The 22753-nt window shown below is 37.7% G+C and overlaps 1 protein-coding gene across 5 annotated transcripts; it reads left to right on the forward strand.

The window, feature by feature from the left end:
- Positions 1–11: 11 nt before the first annotated feature.
- LOC6579561 (myc box-dependent-interacting protein 1) lies at positions 12–22302 on the forward strand. Of its 5 annotated transcripts, none has more exons than XM_032730708.2 (10): positions 12–535; positions 16783–16918; positions 16987–17282; positions 17382–17552; positions 17612–17693; positions 17768–17893; positions 18965–19429; positions 19478–19594; positions 20846–20988; positions 21149–22302. In XM_032730708.2, the coding sequence occupies exons 1-10, from the start codon at positions 467–469 to the stop codon at positions 21227–21229; spliced, it is 1686 nt and encodes a 561-aa protein (XP_032586599.1). In that variant the 5' UTR covers positions 12–466; the 3' UTR covers positions 21230–22302. The 5 variants fall into 5 exon arrangements, with proteins under 5 accessions (XP_032586599.1, XP_032586598.1, XP_002005444.2 ...); XM_032730707.2 differs by having other exon boundaries at positions 13–535; positions 18905–19429; XM_002005408.4 differs by lacking the exon at positions 19478–19594 and having other exon boundaries at positions 15–535; positions 18905–19429.
- The last annotated feature ends 451 nt before the right edge of the window (positions 22303–22753 follow it).

Below are 22753 nucleotides of genomic sequence, written 5' to 3' on the forward strand. Positions count from 1 at the left end.
TCGATAGAGAGCAGATATCGACGTTGCTTGAGTGTAAACATTATAAATTATAAATAAATAAATGAGTCCCGTTCCGTCTGCAGCAGCGTCAAGTTCGAAGACACACCTGAAGTCGCAGCCGCGCGCTTACGTGCCATTATTTCGTGACTTTCGAGTGCTACTAACGCGGCCAAATCGCATCAAAATAGCAACGTTCAATAAATACAAATTGTGGCCCGTTGTCGTGTGTTAAATGTGCATTTAAAATTTCCCCGAAAGCGGATAACAGAAAAACGGAGAGTTCTTCTGTTCTTCACACAGTGTATATTGTGCCAAATCAGAATTTTTTGAATATTTCTGAACACCAGCAGTGCATATACGAATATCATATATACACACTCACACTCACTGAAACACACACACACAACCTGTGCTGCTTCTTCGGTTGAATCTATTTGTTATTGTTGTTACCGTTGCTGCTGATTGAATGTCCGAAAATAAAGGCATCATGCTTGCTAAATCTATGCAAAAACACGCTGGACGTGCCAAGGAGAAGGTAAGTTAAGAGTGCCATAAATACGTGTGCTGAAATATTTGTTCGTATAGGTGCAGTAATTGGGCCAAGCAATCGGTGACATTTTCTAGGGCGTGTATTGCACCGCCCACCGCAACGCCCATCTGTAAAGCATCGTTTGGGGGCCGTGTCCCTGTCCTATTTCCAATGGAGCAGCCGACTGTGTACAATTAGAAGCTCTATAAAATTCATTGATTCCAGCTAACACAACACACCACACACACATACCCACATACAATTAGTTGGGCAAAAGAAAGTACAAACAACTTCACATCTACCAGCTTTATGAGTGTTGTAAAAGCTGTCACAGAAGAAGCTCCAACGCCACCTGTCGCTAGGGCGCTGCAATAGGAAGCATTTCTCTGCTGTTGTTGTTTTCTGTTTCTTTTGGGCGATCAAGTTTCTGGCTACATTGATTTTCATTGCTCAATGTCCGTCGTCTTCGTCTGGCTCTTGTTTTATGCTTCTCTTGTTTCATCTATGCCGCCGCTGCGTGCACAAGTGAAAGTTTGGCGCACAAGCATTGGTCCAGGAGCGGCTGCTCAGCTATAATGTGAATGTCAATACACGCACACAATCACACGCACATACACTTACACCTATGCATGTGAGAGAGTGTAAAAGAGCTGCATTTTGACCCACTCGCTGCTGGCACGTCGCGATGTCTTGTAAACAAGTTTTCGGCCACTGCTAAAGCAGCATTCCACAGCGGCTAGAAAATGCTGTAATCTAAGCTCTGAATGATGCTTTTTCTTTCTTTCGCTCGCTTTAATAGTTTCGCTGTATTGATTTGCTGCCATCTCGCTTACACTACCAATCTGTCTCTTTGACTCTGTGTGCATGTGTGTGTGTGTGTGTGTCTTGGCATTTACTGTTGAATTTCTAAAAGTTCGTTGGTATTTTCTATGCTGTCTGCTCTTTGGGATGAGGATGAGCAGCCCGAAGCGCTCGTGTTGGTCATTAAACTTGAACGAAATTCTTTGGGGCCTTTTCTAAATGTCGTATTGCAAGTTTTGAGTGTATTTTTAAACCTAAGCATCAGAGCATTCTATTTACTAACTAACTACTTCCTGGAATGCAATTTGAGCAGATGAAACATTCGTATTAAGCACAGGAGCATGAATTTCACGAAATTAATTAATATTTAAAACTTATTTCTAATCATTAGAAATGGTTTAATATAATAAATAGAATATTTTTAGATACATATTTAATTTATTTTATTTAAAAAATACTTCTAGATATATAAGATGTTTACTATTTTTTTGTAAGTTCTTATAGCAAGCTAATTTTTAACTCATTAGAAATCTATATATGTAAGTCTTTACATATGTATTTATTTTGTATTACTCTAAAACGCTTAAATTAAAAGAAATAGAATATCATTTATATGTACATATTTTTTCCTTAGTAGACCTTTAAATTTATTCATTAGCAAATTAGAACATCCAATGTTTATACATTGCTTTGTTCATACGAATTAGTTCTGGATCCGGATCCGATTCGCTCTAATTGGCAAGCATTCAGAGTATTAAAAATTTGTTTGTAGAAGCACGAATTCGTCTTTACAGCATATCCGAAAAATTTCTAAATGTTCTAATTTCTTTTCGAAATTTGTGTAGAGAGTAGAAAGAAGCAGAATTTGGATATTTCATAATTTGCGTAGAGTTTATTTTTAAAATTATAGACTAGTTTGTACCGAGCACGTTTCGGTGCGCTGCGCTGTGCTGCTGTGCTGCCCGGCGCTTTGTATTTGCGCATTGTGTGCTCATTTCAATAAATGTACAATATGTAATATATGAGAGATGCAGAGATAGTGAAATGGTCAAAGACACTCAGAGGGAGAGAGAGAGAAAGAGTATGGGTGAGAGGCGGAACAAGCTGCTTTGAGCGCACGCGTTCATAGCAAAGAAGACATACAGCATTTGGTTTAGAGAAAACTTGTCAAATCGAAACACACATTCGTGGCATAACTACAAGAAGCACAGACGCTCGCCTAGATACATTTTCGTTTTGGGTGCGTGACTGGCCCAACAACGTGAAAATGTCGCCTGGCAGTCAATCTTTAAATAGATGCCTCTTCACTCTTCCATTTGTCTACATAGTAGATACAAATGTATCTTTTGTTTTATAACTCGACGCCTTCGACTTTTCTTTTTATTTATTTTATAGATATCTTAAGTTTTCTTTTTCGCAAAAGCTACAACCAACACTTTTCTATCGCATAAGTAATTTTATTTTAATTTATTTCGTATGTGTGTGTGTGTATGTGTGGGTCTTCTTTTTTTGCGAAATTTCGCCCGCGCTGCTGTCTCGCATATTTGTTGCTATTTTTAAGCGCGTCCCGCAGCAGCTGCCAAAATTTGCTTTTCTCTTTGTTGCTGTTGACTATCAACTATTTCCCACACCCAACTTCTCAGTCTTTTTCGCCCCCTCTCCGTGCCACTATCTCTGCTGAACTGCAGCGGCGATTGACATTTTATTGGCAGCTCAATTTTTAGAAACTCACAAACTTGCCTGTTGCATATTGAACTTCGTGTATGTCGTCGCTGGTTGCCTCTTCTTCTTCTTCGATCTTTAAATGTCAATTGTTTCTATTTAAAACAAGATTGCGTAAAAAGTCAATTATTTTCAGTTGTGCCTTAGCAATACAAAGAAAAAGCCTGTAATCAAAGCGAAATCAAGTTGATTTTATATAGATTAAATGAGATAAGCATTGTTCATTCAACATTTCATTGTTTCCTTGTTTTTATTCCGTACTTAAAATAGTTTCGCATGCTCATGACTAATGAATCCATTAGAGGGGCATAGTCTTTGGTTTCTTTATCTTTAATTGCTGAAAGTTGATTGGAAATTCCCTTAGATTCGCAAACGGTCTGTTGACTATATATCATTGCAAATCTATTAAAACACCACTTTAGCAGGTGCAGTTGTCATCTGCCAGCAAACTCATGCCATATATCATATTTGCCAATAACTTCTGCTAGTCTAGACAGACGCTCGTTTAACTACTTATATTACCTTTTACAAGGAAACCTTGAAACAGTATACATTTATTTCAATTTATAATAAAACAAAATGTAACCAAGTAAAATTCTTTAGTAAATTTATATATATGTATAAATATTTCGTTGATTTCAATTACATGTTTGAAGCTTGCCATAACTCAATGCATAAGGGCATATTCAATTCTTTTGGTGTTCCGTTGCAGAGTTCTGTTTTCCCAGGCGCAAACATGAAGTACTGTTGTTACAGTAATCCAAAACCAAAAGCAAATGCAATACCCGAAATCAACTCGAATTCGTATCACTTTAGAATAAACAAGTCTTTAAGTAAATACTCGGAATTGATTGGATCGAGAATAAGTGAAGCGCCAGCAGTTTGTGTGGCGCACAAAAATGAGTTTCAGACCTAATGAATATACTGACGAATATTCGCCTTGCTGGCTGACTATTACGGCCATATCGATGTGCAGGTGCAGTGTATACGCCCCCCGGGCGACTCAAGCAAATGGGGGGTGTATACTCCAGCTGCAGATCGCTTATTAAGTGATTCAATCGAGCGCGCAGACAAGCGATTACAGCTGCTCGAATGAAGTGGCTACAAGGCACTGTCACAATCACACTCATACACACACACACTCACACACACGTATAGATATAGCATTGAATACGGATACAATTCATGCTGACGTGCACTGATAATGCTCTGTTGCGTGTCTCTGTGTTTGTGTGTGTGTGTGTGTGTGCTATAAGCCATTTGATTATGGGGTATATATAGAGAGGCGAGCTTATTAAAAAATTCAATTATAGAAATTGCCAACAATAATCAACGCAAAGTGACGACTGCGCAATGTGGGAAATGTTTTTTTCCTTTTCTTTAGAGTTGTTGTTGTTGTTGCTTTTTTTTTTCTTCTTCTGTGCTTTAATGTTTTCTTTGATTGAATATGTCTCGTCACTTGGCTGATTGCATAACAATTGAATTACGTTTAGACATTTATCGGCACTTCACTTGATTCATTTCATGCAATTGTCCAGCAGCCACTACAACGGACGTTTCAATAACTCAACAGTTGCCAGTCTCTCTTCCAGCTGCCCCACTCCATCTGCTCCAGCTCCGTCCTCCCACACACACAAACAAACACACAATGGCCGGCCAGACAAATTGAATTCCCTTGCTGGATGTTCTTCGAGAAGTCAAGTGTCGGCGCATGAACTCTATGCCTATTTTCATACAGCTCATAAGTGCTTTGCTTCAACACCTTTGCGTCCGCTATAAACCACACAAGTTTATATCATTCATTTAGAAGAAAACACAAAATATGTATATCCCCACACAAAAAACAAAAACAATAAGACAAATAATAATCATTTCAAGTGAGCAGCCACATCTGAAGTGGTTGGCAAGGTCAATTAGTATTCGCATTGCTCACGGGTCGAATACGTAATTTTTGTGTTGTTAACTTTTTATTAGCTGCGGCCTCACGAACACACAGACACAGACAAACACCAGCAGCAATGATATACATATATCAGACATAGAACCTAGCACAATATACCCGTTCGTGTACTGCAATTAATACGATCGTGTGATTGAATCGATCGATGTTGGCTCTATCCAAGCGTCAAATTGTGTTGCCATTAGCCTTAGCCTTGCCCAGACATAACAGGCTTTTTTCTTCGATTTTGTATTTTTGGCAGCATTTTTAAGCAATCCATGATCTATTATAGATTTTGGCATGTTTGGAATGTTCCCAATATTGCAATATGCTAAAGTTAAAGAGCTGACGCCCAATTGTTTATTGAATAGAAATCTATAAATGAAATTTATGACAAATTGCATAAATTAAGTATACATATCTGCTGCATGAAACCACATAACGGCGTATATTATAAACTTTTGTTTTGGCTTATAGATGGTTTATATAATTAATGAAATGCATTAAATTTGCTTATATAGAAAACAAGTGTTTTTGTTTGTATATAATGAAATTTATTGGCTAAATATTAAAAATAAATTCGGCAACCTTTCGAAACTCAAGATGATGTGCTTAAGTGAATATAGATATATTTCTTTTTTAATTGATATTTTCTATTAAAATATTTTTTAACTCTATATATATTCACAGATTCAAATAATGCTTCATTCATTTACTGAACTCTTGATACAGTGCTTGCTGATATAGTTGACCTATCCCCGTGATTCATTCGGTGTAGAAAACTACATCTAGTCTAGACATAAACTAGTTAGCGTAGAAAGTAAACAGATAGTGAACAATGTATAGCTATATGTATATATATATATGTATATATATATATGTATATATATATGTATAGCTATAGCGACGTCTCCGATGCACAATATAAAACTCATTCTACTTTTATAGACTATGGGATTTAGCAACGTGCCCAGGCAGTTCATGAAACGCTCTCATTTCGTTTTGTAGAACATGTTTATGTAGGTAATTTCAAAAGATTAGCAAGTCGGCTGAAGCAAAATCTAATGCTATCCATAAATCTGTTTGTATTTGCAGTAAATAGGGGATTTTTTGTGCTGTGCTCATTTAGTTTAGGTTCTCGCAATTGCATCTGCCTGTGAAACTCTATGCCTAGTTAAATTAAAATGAAAATTAAAATTCTGTGCTGCATTTTCGCTGGCTTTTGTGTGCGGAAATGTGAAAATAGAGAAAACTCTGCCCTAGAACAAAAAGCGTCACTCAACCCACAATGTGAGGGGGAAGCACGCGATTCGCTCGGATGTTGTGCTACTTTTTTTCAGTTGAATGTCATAGAGTATAATGCATCTGGGAGATAAATAGATATACACAGATACAGACACAGACACAGATACAGATAGACAAAGTGCGCACGCTGGATGCGCGCTGGTTGGCCGGTTGGCTCTCTGTCTGGGACTGGCCTGGGAATTATTTGTATGCCCTTTGTTTTAAGCACCCTGTAAACATGATTATAAATATATGTATATGTATGTATAGTATTTTTTGCGCGAAAGTGCTGCCAGTTGGCAGTTGCCAGTTATTGTCAGCGACCAAATAAAAATTCACAATAGCTGCGGCAAAAATATGAAAACCGGTTTCAAGCAACGAACTGCGTTTCAGCTTATGCAATCAACGTTTCTAAATATAAAATGCAAATATCATAAGCAGAGCCCCTGCCCCCGTCGCTCGACTTAATTGAGTCATTAAATGCTGTTAATCAAGTGCCAACTTTCTTTGGCTTTCGCCAAATTCGCACCCTTAGCAAACTTTGTGCCCCATGAAATTCTTGCAGCAATATTACGTATACGCGGCGTTTGCCCAATTTCGCTTAATTGCAACGTGCTCAATTTCGCTCTCTGCCATTTGGTTACGCTCGAATGCATCGCAAGAGGAATTGAGCAAACTAGAAAAAAATAGAAAAAATGGAAAAAAATTAGCATAGTTCACAAATCGCGGCTTAACGAGATCCGCACCTGAAATCCATTTGAGTGGCTCTGCAGTGGCACATCAGTGTGGGTGGCGTGGCTTGGCTGGCAGGGGCAACCTTCGTGTTGGCTGCGTTGCACAACCGCCTGGCTGCGACAGCAATCAGGGACAATTGTTGGAGTGCAATCATAATGCACTAAATTCGAACCACGGGCCACTGTCAGCTGCTGCTACGGCCGCTGCTGCTTGCTGAAGGTTGCCGTCGTTTTCAATTTGCACAGCGCTGAATTGCGTTGCCTTATGCAACCGCCGGGGGGGAGCGAACAGGGGCGAACGGAAATGTAGACGCTGGCGGGGAGGCATCGTTAATTTCAATGAGATTTACTTGACATTCGCATAGACTTGCGGTTAGTTAGATAATAGCTGTGTAATAATGTACTTAAAATAATCAAATAATCAACTCTGTCAAGATTTGGCAAGCCGAGTTTAGTTCTTGACGATCGAAAAGTCTTAATGTAATATTTACCTAATGATTTTTCTACAAAAAAAAGAGAGAAAAATATTAGCGAATTGTATCTAATAGAGAGATATTTGCATTAGATTAGAGTAGTTTTGAATTAGTACTTTAAATAACTCTGGGTCTTATCTGTATTTAACTTGTTCAATGTCAGCATTAAATTTTATTTAAATTTTGTTTATCGCTTACATTTTGCTTAATGCGGCTTTAGCCTTGCGGCTTTTTGGCATTTTGATCTCATTTGAGGCAAATACAAAAGATACAAATGGCTGCACTCGAAGTCGTATGTGGTTAACGACAATTGCAAATGCATTTCGCTAATGCAATTCCAGATACGCAACTTGTAAATGCAATTTCAAATTTCAAATTTACAATTCAATGTAAATAAATTGGAATTGGCCAATTGGCCAGTGCCCCAATGGCTGTTTTGCAGTTGACTGGGCCCAAAAGTGCAACGGCTCGGTGTAGTCAGTGAGTGTGTGTGTGTATACATCAATGTATACATATATGTGCTGTTGTGTGTGTGTTTACATTCCTACACACTCACACACACAAACACTTGACGGCATCATCAGGTGTTCGCCTTTGGTTCGCATCGATCGAGTGGAAAATGCCAATGTTGTTTACTTCAAATACATTTTCCTCAACAGCTAAGCTGAGCTAATAATTAAGAGCAGTTCACTGACTTTATCTTTGCACATATATATATATTTATAAATACTTATATCTAAATATCTTATATAAAGAAAGGTAAAGGCGTGGCAATAAGTTTGTCAATCGGTAGCGATGCGTGAGAAACGTCAACTTGTCTGTTAAAGCGCAGCTCAGGCAGCGAAATTTCCTGACACGACATCAAAACCATGCGCAGCTTAAACATATATCCAAACACACACATACGCACACACACACAGATAGTCACTATAATTAAGCTAGCGTCTCTGATTAATTATTAGCCAGACACGAAATCTTTTTGGCACACTTTTTCCATTTTTTGCCGCTCATTTTTTATGAAAATCAAATTCTTGAGCTGCTTTAGTCAGGGGCACGCGAAAAGCCAGTTAAAAGCGTAACGTATTCGCTTATCTTTGAGATTTGCTTTTCGGGCATTTTCTAGCTGATAAGTCGAAATTATTTTTTGTGTAATGGAATTTTGTGTGTTATCAGCAACTGAGGCGTCCAGCGCGACCGAGCGTATATATACTTACGACTGCCATTGCCACTGCCACTGGCACTGCCCGTTGCGCAATTCCCATTGTATCTGCGGGTTATTGGCATTTTCTTGTCATTCAGTTAGTACTATATGCTTCATTGTGTTTTGCCTGTTTGCCTGTTACCAATACCATATTTGGCTCATAAATAGTTGTGAATTCACTACTCAAGTGGTTTCTACACTTGATTTCGGTTTTAATATTGCGATTAGATGCGAATTTATTAGTGTACAATGCGTCTTACTGCTGATAAAGAACTGTTGTGTGTTAAACAGTAGTTAATAGAGGGTATATACCTATATATATGTATGACATATATGTATATACCATATCCGACACTGATAACTTGTGGCCTAGCTCAAAGTTTTCACTTTTGAAGACCACAATTGGCGTTGATTGCCTTTGTGGCTTAACGAGTCACACGCTTGGGCTTAGCCTTCTAGAAGTTTATATTTTAATAATATTTTTAGTTAACCAATTGTAATTGGCGAGTGGGTGTGTGTGTGTGTAACAAATATGATAAGATATGATATGAGAAATGGAGAAGCATAACTTATAGTGCTATTGCTACTTTATTATGAATATAATAACAGAACACATTTTCTTTCATCAATTGAAATGGGTTCATGTGTATGTGAACATATTAAAAGATTTCAGCTATGCCTTCAGTCAGCAAATAGAGCTAAAGCTATCCAAGAGTTTTGTTTTAGTTCACTCCAATGCTCGCTTCTGTGGAGCAATTCATTTACATTGCTCTTGACCCGGTTTTCACAGTTGGGCAGGCAGCAAATCTACGAAAATTGTAAACCATAAAGTTCATCTGAAAAGCGAAAACTAGAAACAAATAGTATTCGTACATTTTGTTTACTCGTACGTTCGATCTTAATGGGGCGTACTTTCTGATTGCCCAACACTTTTTGTAGCTGCGTCATGCGGCGTCACGTGCCGTTAAGTACTTTGATTTTGGATTTGATATCTATGCAAATCACGTGCCCTCGCCGGCCAAACAAAGCCGATCTCAGTGCTTGATCTGGTGTCTACCTGTTGCCGCTTGAGCAACAGTCAGCCAGCCAGGCAGACACACAGTCAACACTTGGCGGTGTCTTCCATTTGCACAGCGCTGTTAAACGGCACGACACAGATTCAAATTGTATCTACGAATGGCCTGAAAATGTGTCTTAAGTCGCACTAACTAACTATAAATGACACTCTATTAGTTCCCTCTATTTTGTGGCTCATAATGAGTTATATGCTAAGTGTGAGCTCATGATTTGACCGCATTGCCGGCCAAAGGCATAATTGACAGAGGGAGTGAGAGAGAGGTAGAGAGAGAGGGAGAGGGAGTAGGGGAGAGCGATACATGCCAAGTACCTGGCAGATACCATATAATGCATACTTATGGGTACACATATATTCAGAATAGCTTGTGATTGATTAGCATGGCTCTATCATATGCCTGGGCACGACCGCAAGCACTTATATAACGCATACGATCCATTGTCCGGTCGCCAACTCTATTCAATATACATACATATATAGCGTATATGTATTTTGAGCTAATTTTTATATATCACAGCACAGCACAGCAGCGTCACATTTTTCACGTTTCGGCCAAAAATAAAAAGAAAATAAACAAAAGTTCAATACACAAGCAAAAAAAAGATATGCGATTGTATGTGTGAGAGTGTGCAAAGATTAACGATAAATTAATGTACGGTAATTATCATTTTTGGCAAATGAATCGAAAATACAAATTTGTTTTTGGTTTTGATAACTGTAGGCGGTAAAAAAAGCATAATGCAATTAGGAGACAAATATATATGAAATTATCTGGAATACAAAAAATCCGAAATTCTAATTAAAAGAACAGAAAACCCAAACACTTTTTGGAGCTGAAGGTCGAAAATAAAATTAATTTAATTAAAATTAAAAATAAAATGAGTTTTAGTAAAATGTATACAATTTCACCAGAAATAGTATTAAGTTTTTCGCCAAGTGTATGCATGTGCTTCGCTCACTCACATCTCTCTCAAGTTCTATTCGCGCACTCTTTCTCTTATTCTCTTCGTTCATACCAAAAGCTTTAAGTGAGCACACACACACGCACACTAATGCCTGTATGGGTGTCTAAGTATATAGATACATGCTCTGGGCCCAGTAAATTCTTTGCAGTTGGCAAAAATATTTGCATTTTCTATTAGCCAGCTATAATGCGGGCCTATACTAGATGCAGCTATCTAGCTACATATGTAGAGGCACGCCAGTACATACATAGATATGCATGCTTCTATAAGACAGATAATAGGTATTTACATATTCTGAGCAGTAAATTGATTTACGACTGCGCTTTTAACTGCACTAATTACATTTGACAGTCTTTGCGATGAAGCCAAACAAAATCAATTCAAGTCCATTCCCAAGCATTGACTGCTCGTTGCGTAGCGAAATGTTTTTCGAATAAATAGAAAACGTGTAAGGCTAATCGCGAAGAGCAATGCGGAGCGGGTTAGATAAACACAACAAGCGTAACGAGTTTAAAATCAAACAACAAATCAAAAATGTGGAGAAAAGCCCAACTATAAAAATTCAATGTAAAACATAAAAAATTGGAAAAAAAATGGGGAAAAAAAATTCAAATAATTATTGAATGAAATGCCTAGAAATGGTTAATAATCGCAGCCACATTTGTTGTTTAGTTTTTGTTGTTATTATTGTTGTTGTTGCTGCTTTGTTTTCGCCTTTCAAATGCTCGTAGCCAGCGGATATTAACGATGTCTGAAGCTTAGACAGGTTTTCCATTATATTTATGTCATTATAAACATTTACCCCACATATGTATGCGTGTGTGTGCGTGAGAGTGTGTGTGTGGCTGTTTATTTCCGCTGGGGACAGTTTTTGTTTATTGTATTGCCGTGTGGATAGTTTCGAGCAACAGGTTCTTTCGTAGCTGAATTCTTGAAACTTACGTAATTTAATTCAACATGCGGCTAAGCTCTTTTCTTCCGAATGATATATGTCTGCCAGATATTGCTTAGCCATTACCAGTAACAGTTATTTGTCTCATGCTTGTCTCATTATGTTCCATTTCTATTTGGTTAATTTCGAGTTTTTTTTTAGCTAATGCTAATAGATAAATCATGGTGGTTCGGTGCGAGAGACTCTAGTATAGATAAATATTAGTTATTTTCATTGGGCATTTCAGTCAAACTTTCTACCGAGTTTCACTTTCCACTTGCTTAAGCTTAAAGCAATAACGTCGCATCGAATGCGAAAGAAAGCCCAAACGCAGAGCCAAGAGAGCGAAAGAAGAGAGTGAGTGCGCACCAATCATAGCAATGGGAGAGAGCAGGACAGCCATCTGATATGTATTAAATGAAATTATGCAAATAAAGCCAAAGTTGAAAACGTCGCATAAACAAATCGAATTTGTATTCGATTGCGCAATGAACTGTTTTAATTTACATACACACATGGGTCGATTAAAGCGAATGATATATGTATGTATGTATGCACAAAGTCTGCGCTTACATACACAGCGAAACCAATGAAATGGTGTTATTGCTGCAAGTATATATTTTATTTAGTTTCTTTGCTTTCCATTTGAGTTTAAATTTAAACAAGATTGAATTGATAGTTGAGTACTATTTTTAAATTTGATTAAACTAAAAAAATAAATAAATAAAGTAAAATATATAAAAATAATAATATATAAAAATAAAATATATAAAAAATAAAAATAACAAAAAAATGAAATTAATTAATAATTCCTAAACTTATTAGAAGCTCAATCCAATTCAATAAACAAAATATATTTGATATATTTCTAATATAGAAGATTAATAAACTTACTATATAGTTAATGATTCCCTTTAAAAAACTTAATTCAATATTTTGAATCTATTTCTAATTTATAAAACGTGTATAATGGGTATTTCCCTGGTAGGCTTTCAGCGTGTCGTCCCATTTTCAATTAGTTTGGTTAGCAAGTAAAAATAATTGTTTATGTAAACCCAACGCTGTTATTAATAACTATTACTAACACGATATATGATCTGTGCTCAGCTACTCGTAGATTATATTTTTCTGTTAGCACGTTTCTGAGCTGCTAACTCGATCTGAGATAAAGTGTAAGTCATATGACTTACTGTCTGGAGGGTGTGTGCGAGTGTATGTGTGTGTGTGTGGAGGGGTCGCAATTGAAAACCGGTTTACTGCCCACAAAAACAGTTGATCTTTTTTTTTTAGTTTATTTAATTTTTGTTGTTTGTTTTCGTTATTTTCTGCTGTCATCGTCGTTAGAGTCAATCGCTGTACTTTATATGGAGAATGTTTTGGTTTTTACCGCTAACCGCAGGCAACAAGTTGAAAATGTGCTTTTTTGGTAATAGGTTATCTCTTTAACTGACAAACACGCACACACACACACACAGAGAGTCTTACCTGTGTTACATGCATAGTTTGCATGCCATTAAACCAGGCAGCAGCAGCAGCAGCAGCACTTGTCAGCATTGGCAACGGCTTCAACTCTTGCCGCTAGGCGGTGCCATGGGCTGGCAGCTTACAAGGCGTGGCACGCTGCTCTGACACCGATCTACTCGTGGCACATTTTCCATACCCATTTCTCTTATTCATTTGCCGCCTGCCATTCATCTTGGCTCCCGCTCTGCTCTCTTAGCGATGTCTCTCGCACTTTGGCCGGCGGCAACAATTTCAAAACTTTTCTTCTTCTTCTTCCTCTCCTTCTTCGCAATTGTTTTTGTTGCTGCCGTCTTGTTGCCTGTTTATGTTTAATATTCCCTTTTTTATTTGCACTGCCTGTTGTAGCTAGAATAGTTTCTCGTTTAGCTGACGTTGCTATTGCTGATACCCTAGACAGGCAGCCAAATGGGTTGTATTGGCCAAAGCACAAAGTGCGCTTTTGTAGTAGTTGGTAACTGGTGGTCGTTGCCCACTTTTGCTTTGGCTTCTTTCTCTTTCTCTTTCTGTTTTTGTTTTTTGTTTGATTGTCTTCTTGTAGCAGTTGCCAGTAGATTGCTTCGAAACTGGGCCAACGCTTGCTTATACGTAGTATATCCCAGCGAACCTCGCCGCGCCCCACCCGCCTTTAACAATATGTCGGCTGAAGCACTTTACTTTTGTTTGCCTGCCCATCATGATGGGTGTCTTTGTGTGTGTGTGTGTGTCTGTCTGTTGTCTACTTTTGCTTCGATTTATATTTTATGTGTTGCACTTTTTTGAAAGTTGAATCACATTTTGCAGCTACATGATACTTGTGCAACTGGCATCTGGTATCTTGTAGGCCGCTGCTGCTGCCGCTGATGTTGTCATCGTTTTTGTCTTTTATGTGACTCCTCTGTACGCCCACGCCCCATGCTCCATGCTCCATGCCCCACGCCCCTATCACAGCGAGCTCTGTGTCTGGCTTGAGGCCAAAAGCTTAGCCCACGGTTTTCTTGTTCTACGCACATGTTGCATGCGTGGAATTAGCCAGCCAGAAAATAAACTTTTGGTCCACATCTTGTATATATGACTATACTATATATAGGTGCTCATACATATAGCGACAGCCAGTGCGAGAGATAGCACAAAATTTTAAAATAAATGACACACGCTAGATATATGTATGCATCTATATACATACACACATATAGATGTGTATATATCTGAGTGTATATGTATCTGCATATACTCTATATTTACCGTCTATAGCTGGGACAGTTCGATGACGCAAACTTGCTGCGAGACTTTACAAATATGCTGGCCATATACATTTGGTAAGAAGGACAAGTGCCAAGTGTTCTGAGACCTGTAGAGCGGAAGTGGAAAGGCTGCGGTTATGGCCAGCACTGTGCCGCGATAGCCACACAAAGTCCAATCATCCGCCAATAACGCAATCATATCTATTCATATCTATCTGCATTGAAGTTGAGGCAGCTGAGGAACTAATTGACACTGAAATTGATAATAAATTTCGTGTGTTTGTGTGTGTGTGTTAATTAATAAAGCTTTGCCCACCCTGGCAACACACACACACACACACATTTAAAATCATAGAACGCCCACACACAATCATTCGCTGCATTTGGTTGAAGTTTTCTACACGTGGGCTCAAAGCAGTTATATACACAGGTTGGTTATATATACAGGTGTGTGCGTGAGTGTGTGTGTAACTGCAGTCTTCGATTTACCAATTAAGGTTAACAATCCCAATAACAAAATCAAAAAGCTGGCTGGTTCTTTTAGCTTTTGCCGGTTTTCAGTTACGAAAATGGTCATCAAATGCGTCAACAGGTTGCTGGGAAACTGCCCACAATAAAGCCATCAATGTGTGAGTGAGTGTGTGTGTGCTGGTCAGTGAGTCCATAAAAGGTTTTTATGTGTGCTGAATGTGACCATAGTTATACGATGTGTGCGTGTGTAAGTGTGTGTGTGTGTTGGACATACACTGAACGAATAGGCAGAAGCTGCATTTATATTACTTTTGCTGAATGAAACTTGAAACAGCTGCCCTTTTTTGGGGCTGTGGCAACAATAAAAAGAATCAAGTTTATATATTTTTTGTAAATATTTGTTAATATCATATCAGAGCTTAGTTGTCAAAGATGCTCAGACGAGCCAGGAAGAAATGTTTAGCAGTAATATGTAACTACCTTGATATATACATATATATATGATATATATAGATAATATATACAATTATTCAGAACATTTTGCCATATTTCTCCATATTCCAAAGATGAAATAGTTCTCATTTCGTAGCGCTTATTATAACCAACTCATTCACAATTTCCAAAATTTTCCCTGCCATTAAGTTTCAAGGGCATTTGAGTTTCGTCTTGTTTGTTATTTTAACGACTTTTACGCCTGCCTCCAATTACCTGCCTTAGCTCATTTAACATGCGTATCGCATATATGCGTTTGGGTTAATCATTCATAACGGGTCGCGTTCAGTGTGAGCACTTAAGGCAACGTTTCCTACAGAGGAAGTAGTGCTACATACACTCTTGTGCTCTACGAGTTTTGGGCGAATTTTAGCACAGCTCTGGCACATTAGATGAATTATCTTAGTTGTTTGCTTGAGCTTATCTAACTGTTATATCTGTAGACGTACAATTTGTGTAGAATGCTGATTCGTTATCTTGTTATCTCATTTCAAATATTTGCACAGCTTGTGCTTGTTTCGCTTTGTGGCGAATATGCTAATAGCAGCAGAAAGATGCTAGCCTAAAATTTGCATTGCGTATACGCACAGTTGTGGAGCTTGCAGCTGTGACACAGTTAATTGCACACACAAAGACTCTCTCTCGCTTTCGCTCTCTTTCTTTCTGCCTCTCTCTCTCTCTAAATGCTGTGCAGCCTCTTTTATTGTTTGTTTGTTCTGTGTGGGGTCACACATCTGAGGCGTGGGCGTTGCTGAAAACTGTTACAAGGTTGTGTCAGCAATTGACAACTTATCAACACGCCGCCCGCCCTCCTCGTCCGCTGCTCTGCTCCGTTTACCACATTCCAGTTTTGATTTTTTGTAGTGGCAAAGCGTTTAGCAATTCAAGTGGCTGCAGCCACAAATTGACCGGAGGCTGCCGTCCGAATGGCGTTCTTAACCCCAATCGGACGTGAACGTGGACGAACATGTGGCAACAGATTTAGCGCTTTGCTAAGTTCTATTCTTCTTTATTCTCTTGTTCTGGCTGTTCTTCTTTTCTATGCTATTTTTTGCGAGTTGAGACATGTAAAAAACTGAACAAAAACTTAGCCGGGCCACAGGCAATGCTTGCCAAATGATTTTTCTTATTTATAAATGCGCCATTTGCTGGCTACACATTCTGCCTGTGTATGTGAGTATGTCAGTGTGTGTGTGTGTGTGTGTTTTGTGCTCTTAGTGTTAAGTGCCAATGAAATATGTTGCCACTAGAGTGGTAATTGGGCTTGGATTACGTACGTGGTCGAGCTTGAAAAGAGCAAATGCCCACACTTGAAGTCACTTTAAGCTATGACCTTGGTCTACACCCGCCCACGCCAACACACATGCATACATACAATTGCTTTGAATTGGTTTTTTCATTCAATTTTAATTCACTTGCAGATTCTACAAAATTTGGGCAAAGTTGATCGCACCGCAGATGAGATCTTTGATGATCATTTGAATAATTTCAATCGCCAGCAAACAAATGCCAACAAATTACAAAAGGAGTTCAATAACTATATAAGATGCATACGCGGTAAGCCTTTAATATCCCATTCAATTAAAAATTATAATGCATATTCTTAAAAATAATATAATTGACAGCCGCACAAACCGCCTCAAAGTCGCTGATGGATGCCGTGTGTGAAGTCTATGAGCCACAATGGAGCGGCTACGATGCTCTGCTAGCACAAAGCGCCGCCTCGGAGAGCTTGTGGCTGGACTTTGCACACAAACTGGGTGATCAGGTGCTGATACCGCTGAACACATACACCGGACAGTTTCCCGAAATGAAGAAGAAGGTGGAGAAACGCAATCGCAAGCTCATTGACTACGATGGCCAACGTCACTCGTTCCAGAATCTGCAGGCCAATGCCAACAAGCGCAAGGATGATGTTAAGGTGGGCTCAGAAATAATTGACCAAAATGAATATCTATGTGTAGCCTTGCATAAATGTCTTCTTACATTCATTAATTGCTTTGCTTTTGATTTCCTACAGCTAACCAAAGGACGTGAACAATTGGAGGAGGCACGTCGCACCTACGAAATTTTGAATACGGAACTGCACGACGAGTTGCCCGCCCTCTACGACTCGAGAATATTATTTTTGGTTACCAATTTGCAGACACTGTTCGCCACCGAGCAAGTGTTTCACAATGAAACGGCCAAGGTATGATCAGAGAGATAATCGTATAAATCCAATACTAATTACTTCAATATCTCTTTTAGATCTATGCGGAACTTGAGGCAATTGTTGATAAACTGGCTACAGAATCGCAGCGCGGCTCAAATACGCTGCGCAAGCAAGCAAGTAAGCAGCCCCTGAATAAATTCATATCATTTATGCATGTTAAAAGTTGTTGTTTTTGTTCGATTGTCACACAGTAAATGCCATCAAGACGTCGAGTCCAGTGCAATCGCCAGTGAACAAATTGAATAATGCCAATGCCAACAATAGCAACTATCAGAATCAAATAACCACAAACGGCGGCTCCAGCCTGGCCAACAGTCGTAAGTAGTAGACGCCCTTGAGGTGCTCTGTCTCTCTCACTCTCTCTTTCTATCTGTACTCGATTAATTTTCAATATTAATTTTTGAATATTTATGATGTTTTACGCATTTACGTTTTTTATTTTGTTTATTCTTTTCGCTTTTCCCCCTTTTTTGTGTTTCAATAAAAACAACAAATCAACCAAATGATAAATTATAAATTGCTCAAAACTGTAAAAAAAAAAATTCCATTACATATCGCCAAAGTGTAAAATAAATTCCCAATTATTAATATATGTATAAACCAAAAAAAAAGAACTCAATATTATACACAATATATAAAATATTTGTATATATTTCATATATTATTATATATCTTATGCACCCATTTTATATTTTTTATTCAAAATTTGAAGGCGTTTTTTGAAGTTTTTTTTTTAGTTTTTGGCAATTTATAAAGACAAAATTTTGATTTAGTTATCGCCAACTAATTTAATGAACTTTCAACATTCCAATTGTTAGAGGGCTAAATTTTTGTCATTTGTAGTTTGTATAAATTTTTTCTATGTAAATATTTGGCAAAAGATTTTTTTTATTGGTCTGGTCTAATTAATTAGTTAATAATTGATGCACTGTAATTGAAAACAATATTTCAATATCTATATTTTGTTAACTCGAATCGTGCTCCGCCAAAACAAATGGAATGTTGTCAGTTGTTGCTTTTTCTTTTCGCAATCTGAACAACAACAAGATTTACCCAATGTGCCCTTAACAATGCATGTGTTGAGTTATATTTTTACTTTTTCTCTCTTCTTTTATGAATTAAACCAATGTATTGTTTTTGTTGGAATGATGCTAACCCTGCCCAAAAATAAAACAAATAAATTAACAACAAACACCACACATTTAATAAAAAAAAAAACAAAACATACAACAAAATCAATATCAACGTATAAAACAATACCAAAAAAATAAAACCACACACACACACGCATCAATATATGAAATAAAAACAAAACAAACAAAAAATAGCAACATCCACAAGCTCGTCAATGCTTGAGCCACGATTTGATTCAGTTTCTTCAACGCCAGAGCCGACGCCAGAGTCGGCACAGCTTTCAGACAGTCCCGTGCAGCAGCTGGAGAGGGCAGCCGCAGGAGCAGCGGCAACTAATGGCATCAGCACCACAATAACCACAACAACAAAGCTGGTGGAGAACGCTGAGCTGAGCAGCCCCAATGCGAACACAACAAAAACAACAACGACCACAACCACAACAGAGGAATCAACCAGTGAAATGGCAGCTAATGGTAAAGAGACAACGACAACAACCACAACAACAACAACAGCAGGAGCAGCAGCGACGGCCGCATCAAATGGCAACAACAATGAAGTGGCAGCAGCACCACCCACAGCCACTAGCACCAACAGCAACTCCACCACCACTACCACTACGGCAAAAGAGCCCGGCAAGCAGCCGAAAGAGCTGCCGGATGGTCAGTCGAATGCCAATGGCAATTCGAGTTCGCTTGAGGAGCACAAGCAAAAGAAATTAGGTAAAGAAACAACAACAACAAACACAAATACAACGCACTCAGTTACAGATACAGAAACAGTTAGCGTTAGCCAAAACCAATTAGTTAATAGCCAAACTGTTAATAAGCATTCTAATAAAAATCCCTTCGACGAAGATGACGAGCGCATCTACGAAGTGCCCAAGGGTGAGTAAGCTCCCACAATCTACGAACAAAAACTTCAAAACTGGGTCTGTCTGTGCATTTACTTCTCTACACACTTGTGTCTGTCTGTCGTATTGCTGTCTCTCGTTGGGCGCCAACCACCAAAATCCACCAAACAATCAAACCACCCACTCACTCACTCAACAACAAGAAACACTCAAACATATTTTGAAAGTCTCTGTATACTCTATTATACTATACTGAATGGATTCACTTGGTTGCCCGATAGAGTCTGAGAGCGTCTGACAGCGGCTTGTCTATTGTACTATATTGTATCTCTAAAAAGCTTCAGTTTCTGTTGATGATGTCCTGTATCTGTACTTCGTAAACTTAACCGCAAATTGTAAACAACTGGGCCAAAGCATGTGCGTTTCGGGCGAATCAATAATTTAAATATATATATAATATTCGATTCTCAGGCAGTCATCAGCCTTGCGAGTCTACATTTAGCGGTGCCTTTTCATACAAGTATATAAATAAATCTCGCATCATTTTATTACACAATTTGGATTGCAAAGTAAACAGCTGTTAAGATTTGAATTTCGATTACAGCTCTGTAGAGTTAACATACAACTTGAAGATTACTTGTGTGACGCCGTCTAACCATAGATGGCGCTAGCTGGCAACTGTTTACTTTGAAATGCACCTTGAGCACATTCACCACAATTATCTGTTTCACGCGACTCATCTGTCTACTATTCTTAGATTATATGCTTGTATATATCGTTGTCACACACAAAGCAATGGGATATACAAACTGTAGAAATAAATTTTGAAGGCTGCTCTAAATTTTAAGTGGAAATTGTTGGTAATAAAATGTAAACAAATGGAAAAAAGAAACACTGGTTGCAGGTGTCTATCAGCAAGTAGGCTCTCTAGTCTTAAGTCGTACTCACTCATTTGATCATTAAACAAACAAACAAACATCGCTTGCACGTTCGCTGCCTAAGTCTTTTGTTTAATCGATGGAGCTAATTGCCGACGTAATAATACCTAAAAGCTACCTATTAAACCCGACTAACCCATATAGGCTGCAAGTTGTGTTTTTTTTTTAAATTACATATATTAACAGCAAGCTCTGTTCTTGCCTATGCGTTTTGTGCACTAAAAACAGAGTTTATGCATATCTATATCTATATATAAGAATAATGTAATTGTACAGCAATCGATGCTACTTAACGGCAAATCTTTTCTGAATCGAGAGTATAAATTGAACTGGAACTTTATTCACAGATGCCAATACCGCTGATTTGCCACCTGGTGTGCTATATCGCGTTAAGGCGACCTATGGCTACGTCAAGGAGGATGTCGACGAGCTGAGCTTCGAGATTGGTGACATCATACGCGTCATCGAGTACGATGATCCCGAGGATCAGGTAAAACCATTTTCGTTGCCACACGCTGAAATTGTTGTTATGACTTAAGAGAATCCCTGTTTGTGAGTTAAAGCATGCGCTAGTTGCCCCTCCGAGTGTTATGATCGAGAATTTCATTACTTGTTTTTATTGAATGCAGTTTTTTATTACCAATTTACAGGAGGAGGGCTGGCTAATGGGTCAAAAGGAAGGCACAAACGAGAAGGGCCTGTTTCCGGCCAACTTTACGCGTCCCATTTGAAAAGCTGACGCAGCGACGATGACGGGATAAATTCAAAACAACTAAATAAACAACATGCAACAACAACTACAACAAAAAGAACCAGAACAACACCAACAAGAACACCAACTTCAGCCCCCTATTTTTGTTATACAACTTATATATACAAAAAACAAAAAGAAAACACAGTTTTTACATACATATTATACAAATTTTTAAGAACGAACTTAAATACTTTCGGCCAAATTTTCACACAGCGCTGCGTCGCCTTATATATAAATATTTTTTTTCTCCTGTCCATAAGCTCCACTAGCTGGGGTCATGATTTTTGTAAAATTAACTGTTTGGATTAATTTGTAATTCGTACTTGAATAAACAGTCGTGTATTTGTTAGAGCAGTGCTTCCAAACATTATTTTAAATATAATTATTATTACTATTACTCTTCTTATTGTTGAGAGAAATGATTGCACATACAAAATATTTTGAAAATGTTTCATAAATATTATTTTCCTAGTTGTAAGAGAGATAAACACAAACACAGACATAAACACATACACACATATATATACACACACACACACGTAAAAAAATATTATTTGTTAAATCTATTATTGTGCTCATAATTAATACGAACAAAATGTATCTAAATTATAATTTGTTAGAAAACCAAAAGGTACAGACGAACAAGTTAACGCATATCACTCGATGAGGACCATGTTTCAAACATCTGCGAGTCGAGAGGAAGATAACCTTTTGTATATGTATGTACATGTAGTACGAGTTTTTTTGATAGTCAATTGAACGTTTTGTTTTATTTTTCTTTTATTGGAGAGAAGAAACCGGAAATAAGCTTTTTGGCATTTCTTTGGTATATTGGAAGACGACATTAAATTGCTTTAATTCAATTAAATTAAAATATAAAATTTGTAGCTGTTATTTAGTTGAAAAGAAAAACCGAGCGAAATTCTCGAAATACATAGCAAGAGCAGGCAGCCTTATAACATTGAGAAAAAGCCAACCAATAGTCACTAACAGATCCATAAACCCTTATTATAATCTTGTAAAACAAATCGAATAAATTGATGATAACCAGTTTGAAGTTTGTTGGCGCCAATAGAATCGAGAAGCACAGAGAACCGAAATACACAATTTTTGTTTTTCTAATCTGTACTGTAAAGTTATTATATTAATATTATTTAATTAATTTAAACATTTATTTATCGCATGAATACATTGAACAAATGATAATAATTTACAGCAAATCAAATAAAACATAGATTAAACAAAATACCAGCGTCTATTTATTAAAGAGAAAACGAATCTTTAGGAGCTTCTCTCGTACAGTCTTCATAGTCTTACACTCTTCAAACTAAAATAACGTATTTTGAAATATGCAGCAGATAAGCATAAATCATATTTGAAATAATATCGATAGTTCTTTTACTTGAATTTGTTTGTGCTGGTCACTCATATTAAATGATTTCTTAAAAGCTGGTCCCATTATTTGAATATTGTTATGAATATTTATTCGATATAAAATCGA

The sequence above is a fragment of the Drosophila mojavensis genome, unplaced genomic scaffold (genome assembly GCF_018153725.1).
Source record: "Drosophila mojavensis isolate 15081-1352.22 unplaced genomic scaffold, ASM1815372v1 contig_80, whole genome shotgun sequence".
Classification (NCBI taxonomy): domain Eukaryota; kingdom Metazoa; phylum Arthropoda; class Insecta; order Diptera; family Drosophilidae; genus Drosophila; species Drosophila mojavensis.

What these genes read in the sequence shown, in the direction of transcription:
- LOC6579561 (XM_032730707.2), top strand. Translation starts at nt 467, where the DNA reads ATGTCCGAAAATAAAGGCATCATGCTTGCTAAATCTATGCAAAAACAC. An exon ending in CTGGACGTGCCAAGGAGAAG is followed by an intron (nt 536 to 16,782) that starts GTAAGTTAAGAG and finishes ATTCACTTGCAG; the next exon opens with ATTCTACAAAATTTGGGCAA. An exon ending in CTCCAGCCTGGCCAACAGTC is followed by an intron (nt 17,894 to 18,904) that starts GTAAGTAGTAGA and finishes AACAAAAAATAG; the next exon opens with CAACATCCACAAGCTCGTCA.